The sequence below is a fragment of the Dasypus novemcinctus genome, chromosome 7, assembly GCF_030445035.2.
Source record: "Dasypus novemcinctus isolate mDasNov1 chromosome 7, mDasNov1.1.hap2, whole genome shotgun sequence".
Classification (NCBI taxonomy): domain Eukaryota; kingdom Metazoa; phylum Chordata; class Mammalia; order Cingulata; family Dasypodidae; genus Dasypus; species Dasypus novemcinctus.
In genome coordinates, this window is record NC_080679.1 from 66343740 (window position 1) to 66358541 (window position 14802).

The 14802-nt window shown below is 40.8% G+C and overlaps 1 protein-coding gene across 1 annotated transcript in view; it reads right to left on the minus strand.

Moving 5' to 3' along the window:
• ITGA4 (integrin subunit alpha 4) overlaps window positions 1–9804 on the minus strand; it is an 89451-nt gene extending 79647 nt beyond the window's left edge. Inside the window, exons 1-2 of the mRNA XM_058300551.1 lie at window positions 9186–9804; window positions 8695–8816 (exon numbers count right to left, since the gene is read on the minus strand). Of these exons, the coding sequence (XP_058156534.1) occupies window positions 8695–8816; window positions 9186–9382 (319 nt within the window). The 5' untranslated portion in view covers window positions 9383–9804. The remainder of the gene's footprint in view (window positions 1–8694; window positions 8817–9185) is intronic.
• Between the last annotated feature and the right edge of the window lie 4998 nt (window positions 9805–14802).

Sequence of the window (14802 nt, forward strand, 5' to 3'; positions counted from 1 at the left end):
TATTATATGCCAGGCAGTTCAAATACATGTAAGCACGTATATTACCTCATTTAATTTTCATAACATCCCTATGAAGTAGCTATTATTATTATTATTATCATAACCATTTTACAAGCAAGGAAACAGAAACAAAAGGAGATTATGGTCACGCTGCTAGGAAGTATGGGGAGGAAGTATTCAAACTGCCATTCTATGCTGCCTTCAATGATTTGCTGTTAGTAGTTTTCCCTGTTCAGAAGAAAAAGAATCAAAATCTTGATATTATTAATAATCCTATCCTATATATCCTAATTCTATTTCTATAATAATCCTACTGCTATAATATTGTAACATTAACTCCCAAAAGTAGAAAATAAAGGAAGCAATTTCTCTACTTCTACAGTTTTCAATTAATTTCTTGGATTTAAAGCTGTATTCAAAAACCCATCATTAATATATGATAACATTTTTATATATTTTTGAAACAAGACCAAGGCAAAATGTAAACAAAAACCTCATTCTTAATGCTTAGGTGACCAGGTTGAAGTTCTGTGCTTATCTTAGAAATTTACACGGTGGGATCAATGCAAAAAAAAAAAATTGGGAGTAGGTTAGGAAAATAGCATATTTTTAAGAATATGTGAAGGAAAGAGAACTATTCTTCGGCATTGGTCAGAAAGCTCATCACATTTCCTTGTACCAAAGGAGGGTCAGACCAGAAGCAGGAAAAATGGATGTTAGTGGACACTTCTCTACCTGAAGTTTAAAGGGCTGGGGAGATACTGCAGAGACTGATTTGCAGACAAAATGATGGCATTTTAATGTATGCCAGAGACCTCTTGCAAGAAGACAAACAGCAGATTAGAGGTGAGGTAGCCCTAGAAAGGTTTTCACAGAGTATACATTTACTAGGGTCTTCTACAGAGGGTGCAATTTTTAAACAGCATGTCTAATCCATCTCTCACAAGGAGTTCCATAAAAGGGATTTGACAAAAAAACGTCTACAATCTTGCTATGCTGAACATATTTATTGAGTGAATTGTAGTACTTCATATAATTCATATGAAAAAGATTTCTCAGTTTTTACTTCTTGGGGTTAAACTGAGGGTATCAGAACAACACACTGCATTATTGAGCACAGCCCTGTCACTTCTAAGTCTTCTTCCAGCTTCTCTTAAAATAAATACACCTTCTTCTTTTAAACATGGTCAGTTCCAAGCTTCCCATCTCAGAAGTGAGTGGTACTGTTTGGATTATCTGGTATGAATAGGAGATTTTGGAACTCAAGGCTGGCCTAGGCTCTACTCTTAAAATGATGCTGAAATACCTAACAAATATAAGAAATGTATCCATTCATTCCACAAATTTTTGAACTTTTACTATGTGCTCATCAAAACTAGTCAGGACTGGCTGAATTCCTCTAGTAGTCAGTTCCTCTCCAAAGCCTTCTTTCATCGTCTAAACAAAATTTCTTCTCCCCACTGTTTTTCTGTTTTTTCACACTTTTTACATTGTTTCAAAATCAATTATCTGTTACCTGTCTCTCTTCTCTTCTAGACTGAATTGAGGGCTACAACCATATCTTATTCAACTCTCTATTCCTAGTATCTAGTATAAGTAATTGTAAAATTTATTGATTAAATGAAGGAAGAAACCAGTTTAAAGAGTTGTTTGATGCTTACTAGCAACATTTCCTCATTCCTCAACCCTTTGCACTTGGCTTCACCATTGATACTGCTTTTAACAGCATTAACTAATGAACTGTTTCTCTCTAAATCCAATGAGCCCTTCTAAGTTCTTCTCTCACTTGACCTCTTGGCAACTTTTGTTACTGCTAAGCACTCACCTCAAAACACTCTTATCCTTTGACTTCCACAATGCCACATTGGCCTAATTTCCTTGCTACATCTCTGGTTTTTCCTCAGCCTTTTCTTTTCAGGATCCTCTTTCTCTTCCCTCAAGGTCTTCAATCATGGTTGAATACCAGAACCACCTGGAGAACTTCAGAAACTCTTGATGCCAACCTACACCCACTTCCAGAGATTTTATTTACTTTGGGATGGGGCCACCACACTGATGTTCTTAAAGCTCTGTAAGAGAATCTAATTTGCAGTCAGGGTTGGGCAGCACCTTTCCAGCCACTTTACAAACTGAAGGAATCCTTGGGGATCTATCCTTGGCCCTCTGATCTATTCACCCTGGAGAGTCCCCAAGTTGAACCCATTCACATTCATGGCTTCAATTACCATCTCTATGTTAATTATTCTCAACTCTGAATTTCCAGTACAGGGTTCTCTCCTGCCCACATCCAATCGATTACCAGAGTTTTACTTCTATGTTTGACAGAAACCCCAAGCCAATGAAATTCATCATTTTTCCAGAAAACCTGCTGCTCTTTCATTTCTCTGTACACAGTAACATTACCCACCCAGCAGCCCAAGCCATAACTTTGGGTAACATCTTTGAAATCTTTGTCTCCTTTATCTCCCTCACTCTACAATTACTGCATCCTATTAAATTTGTATTTAAACATTTGTAGAACCTCTGTTTTTCTCCATTCCTACTGCCACTGTGCTAGTACAGGCATCTGGCATCTACAGCCTAAATTATAGCAAAATCCTCCTCAACTGTTCCATTAGCTTCAATTTGTCCCACTCACTCCCCTGCATTCATTATCTGCAGCCAGAAGAATCTGTCTAAAACTCAAATCTGATCATGTTGCTCAGCTTTAAAACATGTGAGGATAAATTCACACTCCTAAAGAGAGTCCACAAAGCTGAATCTAAAATAATCTTTGCCCTACTTCTGTAACCTACCTCCTATCATGGGCCTTTTCACACTTCACAGGCCACCTTTATTTGTTTATCTTTCAGTTCTGCAAAGGTGCCATATTCTTAAAAAAAAAAACAAAACATCTCAGGGTGTTCATGCATACTACTTGCTGGGTCCCAGACACTTTCCCTCTGGCTAACTCCTGCTTGTTATTTAGCCCCCCATTTAAATATCCCTTCCTTAGGAGGACATGACTCTTTCCTCCTAACTAGATTAGATCTTCTCACCACACTTTCTCATAACTACTAACCTATAGGCTGTAAATCCCTTGGGGGCTTGGACCAAGTCCCTTGTCTGTGCAGGTTCTGGCCTTTAGGCATCCTGCAATAGACTACCCATCTGGCCCCAGCACAGTTTGCAAAGCTAGGTATTTCTTAGTCATTAAGAACTCAGTGCTAAAGCAAACTAAAAGTAAAAATAAAACGCAGTTTGAAAACTTCATCTTTCAAATTGGAAATGTCATGCTTTCAGAGTTCCACTTTGGGAAATTACTGGAAATCAGGGAATTTTATTCTATTATCATGATAGTTTATTAATGAAGTTCTCTGTCTTAAGGTTTTGCCTAACAACCCATGTTTAGGGATTTCCGCCCCAAAATGACAAATCTGCTTCACTCTTAGCTTCATAAGCTACACTTTAGAACTTATTCCAAATGTAAAAGAATCAGAAAGTTTTCAAGAAGAAGTTTTTTGAAGTGTCAACAGGGAGGTGTGGCCTTTTTAAAGTTAAGCTAATAACTCCTATGAATGAGGCAGGACTGACGGTGAGGACATCACTAATTTAATGATGCAATGCTAATTAACTTACCTCTTCCAAATAGGTTATGTAATATAAACCAGGAGGCTGGCTAAAGTAATACAATCTCCAGAAAGAAACTTGATGGGAAATAATGATGACTAACTTGTGTTGGACCACTGTTCTTTCCAATGAGAACTAAAGAGTTACAAGCAGAGAGCCTAAAGGCATAGTAACTATAGAACACTTGGTCTGGAAAAGAAAAGTGGAAGTCCTATTTATTTATGCATAGATACTGGAAAACACCTGCTAAAAAGTTTGATTTATTTTACTGTGGGAATTTGTTCCTTCAGAGCAGTGATATCCAATAGAAATATAATGCAAACTACCTATGAAATGTTTACTTTTTGAGTAGATACATTTAAAAAAGTAAAAAGAAACAAGTCTACTTAATTTCAATAATATATTTTATCTCAATTAAAATGCTACCATTCAATAAATAATCAACATTAATTTTTAAAATATTAATTTCAACATGGAATCAATATTTTAAAAATTAGAGATATTTTACATTTCTTTGGTACTAAGTCTTCGAAATCCAGTGTGTAATTTATATTACAGCAGATCTCATTGAGAAGTAGCCAAATTTCATATGTTCAATAGCCATATGTGACAAATGGCTGCTGGACTGGACAGAGTTACTTCAGATTCTATTAACTAGGAGGTATGTTTTTGTATGTCTGTGAGTGCGTGTATGTGTGTGATACTATTAGGGATAACACCAAAGTTTTGAAAGGTCTGGAAATGTCTTCTGAATAACCAAATAATGACAATATGTTTAGTATAATCTTAAAATTACTTATATATTTTATTACATTCTAGTATTTTGAGTATTGGTAAAGAATGCACAGACAATGATGAACTGTATCATGGGAAGGCTTCCTTCTTTTGGTTCATAGAGGGAAGTACCACAAGAAATTAGAGATAGGCAAGCAAGCAAGAGAAGGGTACCTCCCAAGCAGGCAGGGAGGTAAAGGAAGCCTGTTTGTATGGAGGATGAAAAAAGCCCCTTGTGGTACCAGCCAGGTACCTTTTCCCTGCTGCTTCTGCATTCAATTCACTTTACTAAAAGGGGTACCTTACTTGCAACATCCTGTGTCCTTAGCATTCTAGATAAACAGGCATTTACTGCTTACTTCTGATTGTAGCTATAGTAAATATACTATGGTATGTGGCAACCATTATCCATAGGGGGATGGGGCATGGACCTCCTCTTTTGAGGGAAGGAGTCTGTCTGAATCAACCTTTGATCTGAAAGTTAACACTGAGACTTAAAGGCTAGTCTATGTGGATGGCATTTTGAATTGCACAGGAGATGGGCACTGTTTTAAGAAATGCTGTACCTTCAAATCCTTGATAGCAAGGTAACCTATTCCAAACAAAGAGGACATCTTACTAACAGCAATCATAGCTCAATCTTTAGTTATTATAACAATTTCTGTTGGCCCAAGAAAATAATTTTCATTTGCCTTTCAACTGTTAAAATTTAAATTTGGTTTAGTTTATCAATTGCTCCTCTTTATGGACCTTCATCCTACTTACTATAATCATACACAAATATAGACTTGAGTAGAAAATAGAGATAAGAAGAAATAAGCTAATTTTTTAATTGTATATTTCAAGTACTGAGCTACAAAAATTCCGTAATTATAATTACCCACATTTGAAGCAGGACAATTGAAGCCATCTGATGTAGAAGATTGTATGTATGCATGTGTGTGTGTGTGTTTTCTTTTTCCTTGAAACTTTTTCATAAATAATACTACATAATACTCCACAAACTTGGAGAAGAATCCTTAAATGTCTTTGGTTACCTATATTATTGTTTTCAGCATTCGCTTTCTAGACTCTAGCCTCAGTGCCTTAGTTTATAGCTTTAACTTATTTCTTCTGGATTTGTTCTAAATAAAAATATAGGAAAGAGAAGATTTATTGTTTAAAATATTACATGAGAAATAGCTTCAGTCAACTCTTGCAAATATTTGAAGAGATTACCAGTTTTTATTTTTTAACCATTGAATAACTAGAAATCTTGTTTCCTATTTTCCTTTCATCCCCATAACCATTTTTATTGTACAAAAATATTGGTTAAAATATTAATTTGGCTTATAATTTCTAATTTTCTCTTACTTGAAACTTAGTCATTGTACCAGTCAATTTGATGTCAATCAAGCTTTCTTTTTACTTTTACCCATTCATCCAGTAAATAAATCTTCATTTATTTATGTTATTTTCCATCTACCAAGGCACATTTTTCCGGGACTATTTCTGAGGTAAACACTACGCTCCACTTGCTAGAAGAATATAGGTTTTTTTTCAATTGGTAGGTATTAATACCTTAAATTTGGTATAATATTAAGACATGATCGTCTTCAGTTAAACACAGACATCTAGAAATAGATTCAATGCCCTCTCCAACAGGAAGTGCATACTAGATACCAGTAGTTATGTTACAGATCAGGAAGCTATGACGGAACAACAGAAATGAACTATTTCCCTCCTGAGACCTTGTCAAGATCCTCTGGCAGATCAAGATTCTCTACTCTCCTCCCTAACTTTTTATTACACTATTCTCTCATCCAGTGAAAATTATGCTTTGCAAAATTATTTCCAATGCATAGGTTTGTGAATGTGTTATGTACTAAATCTGCCTTTTGGGGTAGAAGATAATTAATGAAAGTCTGAGGATTAAGCTACATACCACAGACAACTTCTAGATGCTTACGGGTACTCTCTGGGATAAAAATAAAAGTTATATTATGTACATACTGATTTGAATTCATTCTAATGAAAGAAGCCAGCTTCTCAGTTTGAGAAAAAGCAAAGATTACTTATAAAAAGAACAAGGGCCACAGATAATATAATTAATCTCAAAGCCCATTCACAACAAAGAAAAATATGAATAACAGTTATGATCTTTTCTTCCCCATTCACAGATAATCATTTCAGCTCACCACACATATTGGACTCTCAGTATAATTTTATTTGCATTGAAAAGATCCATATTTGAAAGGAAAGAGCATGGACTGTGTACCCAAGCAGACCTGATTTTGACTTTGAATCCCACCCACCACTCACCAACCAGCAGGCCACCCCCAACTTGCTCCAGAATGTACCCTGGGTGCTTTAGAATAGTTCCTTACAACCCTTGAGGCACAGAATCCTTGTGTATAAATTAGGAACAAGGACAAACCATGTGACAGTCCGATATTATTGACGAATTTGAAAAAGACATACTGATTATGTTTGTGAACTGGTCTGGGCATACTAGATTGTATTAGATTCAGAGGTTTCACTTTTACTTCACTAAGGCTTTGATTGGGCCATGTCAGTAGGACTTTCAGTCCCTACCCCCTTGATGGGCAGGACTCACAGAGAAAAGACAAGGCACAGGAGTTAGTTGGAATTTTGAGCTGGAGCCTAGGAAGTAAAAACATAGGAGAGAGCAGAGCAGCTGAGCATGGAGAGAATCAAGCCCCAGGGAAAAGACAGACTTATCTCAGCCTACAGCTGATATTGGAAGAAGCTAGGGCCACAGAGCCTTAAGAGGAAGATGAAGGTTAAACATCAACAGCCTTGTGTTGCTCCAACACAAGGTAAGAGATTTTGGTGAGGAAAGTAACTTATGCTTTATGGCCTGGTAACTTTAAGCTTCTACTCCAAATAAATCCCCTTTATAAAAGCCAACAGATTCCTGGTATTTTGCACAGTACCCCTTTGGCTGACCAATACAAACCATGACCCAGGATCACACTGAGGAAAAAAACTAAAGCAATATATATGTAGCAGAGCCTAACAGCGTTTGGAACAAAATAGGTCCAGATTAATATTAGCTCCCTTTCCTTTACCAGTGTCTCTGTGTGAAACAAATCTGCTTTTGACTTTGAAGTGTGAATTCTCCCCACCTCAGAACATATTTTTTTTTCAAGTCATCCCAAATCTAAGAAGAGACATTTAAAATGAGTGCCTCACCATCCCCAAATCCTCGAGATTGAGTAATGAACAAACATAAGGGGTGAATCCTCAAGACTAAGGAATGAACAAACCTAAGGGCAACTATGAACTAAAGTAGACTTATTATGCTAGCAATGGAAGAACTTGTATCATTGTTATAAAGGTGGCCACCAGATGTTCTGACGGGAGGGAGAGGGAAGAATAGGTGTAACATGGGGACATTTCTGGGGCATTGGAATTGACCTGCACGACACTGCAATGACAGATACAGGCCACTATACATTTTGTCAAAACCAAAAAATGTGCAGGGCCAAGTATAAATCATAAGGTAAACTACAGTCCATGATTAGTAGCAATGTTTCAATATGTTTTCATCAATTGTGATAAATGTAGCACACTAATGAGAGATTTTGTTAATGGGGGAAATTGTGGGAGGGGGAGAGGATGGAGCATATGGGAATCCCCTATATTTCTGACGTAACATTTATATAATCTAAAGCTGCTTTAAAAATAAAAAATTTAAAAATTTAAAAAACGACTGCAAATAGACGGAGATATTTAACACAAGAGGTTTCAGAAAAGAAAATTAATCACTATATAATAATCTTCATTTTAATTATGATGATGATGGAGATGACAATTTTCTTTGTATGCTCCTTATACATTTCATATTCCACTTTCTTGTCTAAAAAGCCCCTAAGCTACATGACAGTAAATGGGGTCAATTCGGACTGCTATTTCTGATTTGCCCCTTAGCCTGTTCTTCAAGAAGGCTGATAGGTCAAAGATGAAAAAAGTCTAAAGTCTTGGTTTAGCTGGATCCTGCCTGTAATATTCCAAGAGATTTTAAAATGTGCTTTACACACGGAGGGAGAGGAGAGGTGAAGAAAAGGCATCATAGGAAACTTCCCTCTACATAGTTTTGTCAGAGTACTGATATCACTGTCTTATGCAAAAGGGAGACAAATATCGACAGAAAGAAGACACCACGTCTATATTTAAGAAGGTAGATGGTGCATAGCTCAGAGTGAAAACCAAACGAGTTGGAACTGGCGATGAAAGTTTTTCCAGAACTTGCGTTATGATGGGGTCTCCCGGGGGGGAATCTCACTCCTGGTTCCAGACCCAACTCACCCAGCTGGAGCTGTTCACAGGTCCGGCCTGGGTTCTTCCCGATCCTGCATCTGTATATCGCCCCGGGATTGACTACCGAGGCATTGGCGAGCCAGTTGGCAGTGGGCGCCCCCACCACGATCCTAAGGCGAGAGACGCGCACGTGCGCACAGACGTGAGCGGGGCTGCCGCGGACTCGCGGTCTCCGCAGCCGTGCAGCTGGCAGCGGGGCCGCTTCCCTCCCTCTCCTCTTCCACCCACCACCCCGCGAACTCAGCGGGCCACCCCCAGCTCGCTCCAGAACGCGCCCTGGGCGCTGCCACCCCAAGATAGTAGTTTCCCGGGCAAATCTCCAGCGAGCTGGCCGTCGCTGATGCCGGTGACGACGCGCAGCGTTGCCCGCCTGCCTCCTCCGGCGGGAGGAAAGTTTTAAGCCGGGCGGGCAGTCCCTAGACACGCCGTTCACACGCCGCTCCGAGAAGCCGACTGCGCCCCAGTCCCACTCCACTCACCAGCGATTTGGCCCGTGGCTGTGCAGCACAACCGAGTAGCCGAACAGGGTTTTAGGGGGTCCCATGTAGAGCAGCGCGCTCTCCGTGTCCACGTTGTAGGGGCGCCCGGTCGGGACCCCCAGACACAGCAGCAGCATCACCGCCTCCCGGACGGCAGCCGCTCCCGGGCTGGCCCAGCGCCTCGCTTCCCGCGCCATGCACTCCCGGAGGGGAACATTCAACACCCAGCGGCCACTGCCCCGAAGTTGCGCGGGATGCGACGGAAGGCCGAAGGGAAGAACGCCCCGAGAGAAGAGACGCAGCGTGTCCGGCGCGGGCGGGCGGGAGCGAAGGAGGGAGGGAGGAAGGGAGGGACAGAGGGAGGGAGGGGAAGTCTGCCCACCGCGGGCGGAGCGATCCGGCGCCGCCTGGGAAACTGCGTGCCCGCCGGGCCCCACGCCCTGTTTCTGCGGCCGGGAGATGCGGGCGCTCGCGCGGGCCCGGGGAGCGGGTGGCCGGGTGGGGTCCCGGACGTGATGCTGAGGCGCAGGGCTGGGCACTGTGTCCCCCGACGCGCGGCTGTAGGGGGCGCTGGGGGTCCTCGGCTGCACAAGGCGCGCGGCCCGGCCCGAGCCTCCAGTCTGCAGAGTGCGGGATACGCCTGGGCTCCCAGGGCTTTGCGAGAGTGGAGCTGGAGAAGAGACAGGACTTCTCGTTTTAATGTTTTAATCGTTATGGGGCTTCGGGCCAGGTGGCGAAGCCCATTGACCCCAGCCTCGTTCCTCTGTGCGCGTAGAGCCTCCGCAGCCTGCCGGGCGATGCCTACAGCCCCGCCACAAACCCCAGTGTGGGGACTGTGGGGAGAGACCACGCGGGTCTTTGATAGTTAAGGGCGATATCTGATTCTTCTAGTGTAAGTAACCACTAGAGAAATTAGTCAGAAGGCCACAAATTAAACACACACACAGCACTAACTCCTTGAAGCCTGGGGAATATTTTGGTGTCAAAGACGTTAGGGCTATTCATTTCAAGGCTCAGAGCCCTGCGCCCTTATAAGCCCACTTCCTTCCTCCCCACACTTCCTCTTCAGACCAGGCCTGTACAGGAGAAGGCAGAGGAGCTATGGCTCAGGCTGAATGGCAGGTGGTTTTGTGGTGATGCTGACCCCAATGGTGAAGCTGGGTTTCTTTATACTGAAGTGAGTAATGAGCCTCTGGAAGTGTCCTGGAGACCCACAGTGAAGCACAGCTTAACTGGGTGACGATTCTCATCTTCAAGTTATCCAGATGTGCCTCAAGGTGATTTCTTGGGCAACCAGAGAAACAGCCACAGATGATGAGTCTGATATTTGCCAGAAGATGCAGGTACAGTTATTTATTGTTGCTATACAAAAAAAAAAAAAAAAAAAAAAAAAGAAGAAAGAAAAAGACCTCACCAATGGGTGTTTGTATGTGATTTAAAACCATGCTAAAATAGTATATCTTAGGAGGTGATGGCCGACATCATTAAATTAAAATATTTGTTCATTAATTCAGCCTTTTCATTGCTAACCCCACAGGATTCAATGGCAAACAGGCAGAATTTGATACAAGCCTTCAGGAAAATTTTCAGCAAAACGGTAGATAGGTAAACTTTTACTAACTAGAGAAAGTTCTGGATGCATTAGAGCACTTAAAAAGGACTGGCCATAGCCATGAGTTGAAGGACAAGAAGGGGTGAGTCAGACTAAGCAATTTGAAAGGGTTCCAGCAAGTAGAGGACCTGGAAGAGATGCCCTTGGCTAAAGCATTGGTTGTCCACAGGCTGGTGAGAGAGGAGGGCTGAATAGAGCAGCAGGGCCTAGGTCATGAAGAGTCTTGTAAGCCAGATTAGGAGGTTTTGACTCTGCTGGGGCTGAGAGGAAGCTGTTGAAGGATTTACCTTGGCATGCTGTAAACTTTAGATGGGACATTTTGTCTGCAATATAGATATATGTCTGAATACAAAAAACCCATTTTGGAAACTTGTGCAGTTATGAGTAGAGATGATGGTGACCTGAATTAGCAAGTAGCTCAAGGATCAAGGCAAAAAATACTAATATCTGGGAGAGAGTTCCCAACAGAACTTGTCAATAGATATGAATGTGGCATTGAGCTGAAGGAGTCAAGATGGCACCAAAGTTTCTGGGTAAAAGGTGCACTGGGTGAATGGTGCTAAAATTCATGGACAAAAAACAAATGGGAGAAATGAGTTTGTGCACACATGCATATAGATGGGAGGCCCTGAAGAATTAAGCTTTAGACAGATGGAATTTGAGATGTTTATGGATGTCAGGTTCCTGCAAAACTCAACCCAATTATTTTTATTCTCTTGTGAATAGACAAAACAATAGGAATATTAATCCTCTCTGTGATTTGCAGCAGAGTAAAAGACTAAAGATGATGTATATTAAATCTATTGTAAAAATGAAATGAAATGGCTTCCAGGAGGGTGGCTACCATAGCCCAGGATAAATGGTCCTTCTTTAATTCCTCACTCCCTCAGAGTTTCTTCCTTAGTATTGCAACATGCTAATTTCAACCCGGTTCTACAGCTAGCTCACAGGGTCATTATTCTGTGGTAAACAGCTGCTCTAGCTGTTAGCCATTACTTCCAGGAGAAGCCTGCGTCGCAGGCCCTTCACACCCTCAGACTCCACAATATCAGAGCCACTGACAGGAACTTCACCCTTTTTTCTTTTCTTCCCTTGGCCAAAATCTTGTACTGTGAAATTCCTTCAGCACAGTTCTTTTCATACTATAATTAAGATAAGTTGTGGCCAGTAGAGATTTTGATGGAATAACACTTTATTTCTGTCATTGTGATTATGATTCCATGACCTTTCCAGAAACAGCCACCCTGTGCAGCCTTACACACTGTATTCATTGAGTTTTCCTCCCCCAAAACTTAGAGAAAAGCTCACTTTTCCGAATGTTGGAAGGAATAAAAAAAGTTTCATGTTGTTTTGACTTACTCTCAAAATATTGCAGTCTCTTTGGTCAATGCTTTTGTGGGCAAGTGTGCAAACTTGGGAGCTGGAGTAGGGGAGGAATTTTTAAAACTACTTTTGTCTGTCCCCTCACCCCCAACTGGACTTAAATATTCAGTCATTCAATGAATAAATATTGAATGTCCAGTGTGTGCCTGGGGCTGCTTTAAGGTCTCAAGTAAGAATAGTAGACTAAATACAAGTAGTCTCTATCCTTTTGAAAGAAATCCTCCCCAGAGGATTCTAATATGGCCTTTGCAGTTGGTTATCTTATCCAAATTCTCAGCTGTTATCAAAAGTGACCATTTCTCCTTCTTTTTTTAAAACTTTATTTCAACTTCAAAACATAAAATAACAGACAAAAGGCAGCTTAACAGATTATGGAAGCATTAGTTTAAAAGACTCCTGTCCAGGTACATCTTTAATCCTAAAAACAAACTCAATTTCTCCTTCTTGAAAGACACTTTCCTCATGATCACCACCATTTTTTAGCCTTTTTTTTTTTCTCCTCCCTATCTGGTCACTCAGAGTCTCCCTTCTTGGATCCTTCTCCTCTACTGTAAGTGTAGGAAAGTCCCAGGGCTCCATTCTAGGCCCTTGTCCCTTTCTTCCCACCCTCCCTCTTTAGGAGATATTGTCCATTTCCTATGGCTTTAAATAACATCCATATATCATGAGTCCCCAATTCTTGTATCAGCCAGAATCTTTCTTGTGTGTTCCAAGTGCGTATGTTCTATTGCCCACCTGACATCTCTACTTGGACGTCTAGTGGGCACTGTGCATATAACATGTCAAAATCTTAGTTCTCTTTCCCCCACCCCTCGTCGAAATGATTCCTCCACCCAGTTTCTTCCTTTTTAGAAAAAAAGTATTCCATCTGCATACTTGTTCAAACCAGAAATTTGGAATATGCTGTTTGATTTCTCCCTCTGCCTGTCTCCCACATCTAATCCATCACTAAGTCCTGTCTGTTTGATCTTTAGGATATATCCTAATTCCTTCTGTTTCTCTTCTTCTGCACTGCTACTATCTATTCCCAAACTGCAGTAGTCTCATCTGGGTTATTAAAAAATCTGCTCTGTAGCATAGTCTCCCTACTCGCCCCTCCCTCATCCCTATCAATTTTCTAAATAGAAGGTAAGGAAGGTGAGCTCTTAAAATGTTGAATCAAATCATGCACACCATTCTTTTGCTTTAATCTTTTAAACAGGCCCCCATTGATTTTAAAGTGCAAACCGCACTTACCATGGCCTGCAACGTCCCGTGTGATCTGGCCTCTGACCACTTCACCAGCCTCACTATTGGCCACTTCCCCTTTGGATCACTTTGCTTTCGCCACATCTGCCTCACTGAATTTCTTTAAACGCACCGCACCGTGGTTTCTTCACCCTCAGGGCCCTGGACCATACTGTTCCCTCTACCCAGATACATCACCTCTAACTTTTCACATGATGATTCTTTCTCTTCCTTGTCTCAGCTTAAAGGTCTCATCCTCACAGATTTTCCTGATTATACAATTTAAAATGGGTCACCATATTCTCTCACAGACAATTCTTTTCATTTTCTTCAGAGGTCTTAATCTGTACTCACATGTGTATTTTCTTTTTCATTATTTCTCCCCCCCCCCCCCCTCCCCGAGAGTCTGAAAAGAGAAGCATCCTTTTTTTGTTACTGGAGTTGTTCACAACGATATCTCCAGCACCTGGCATGCTGCCTGGAAAATAGTAGGTGCTCAATAAGTATTTTGAATGGCACTTGCATGATTTGGACTTTCTGCATCATTATGTCATAAACTGAAAGCAGTCTGGATATTTATAGAATTGTGTTCATTCATTATTGCATGCAAAACAGTATGCTATGTCCTTTGGCAGATGCAATGATATATAACAAGGTCACTAAAAAAATGAAGTAAGAGGTTTGGGATGAATACAGTGGGGATATTTTAGGAATTCCAAAGGAGATAAAAAATTGATATGAAGCAATGTTGGAAAGGTATTCTAGTGAGAATGAATAGCATAGATTTAAATGCATTTATTATGGTGTCTTGTCTCTGTACAAGAACATTTGGAGAACTTAGGCTATAGAAAGCCAAGAGTATAAATTACATTGGGATTTGCCAAGAGCAATTCAAGGGGTGAGGAAAGAAATGTAGAAATGACTGACAATGGAAACCAAATCATATAGGGGGGAGGGTTAATGAAATGAAGATAAGAAATGATTGAAGTACTAAAGGTTTACATGAAGGAAAAATATATTCGGGGAAAGAAGAAAGTGGGAAGGGGGAGAACAGTGAGTTCTGGGAATAGATCAGGAATTCAGAGAGCAACATTTTAGAAGGAAAGCAGCTCTAATATAGGAGGATGTGGAAATAAATTGGTCATGGAGGATATGGAGTTGGACTCTGGGTGTCCAGAGTATTGGAAAGATCTTAAGATAAAGGCTGACAGAATTAAAAAAGGAAGCTATGATTCTGGTGCTGGACAAGGGGACTATGCTAGAGGGCAAGGAGAGAAACAAACTAATATTTTTGTGCACCTCTGTGTGTTTTTAGAATGTCAACATGATGGTTAAGAGCACCAAATGCTAGATTCCAGCTGCCTTGCTTTGAGTTCTGGCTCCATGGTTTAAAAG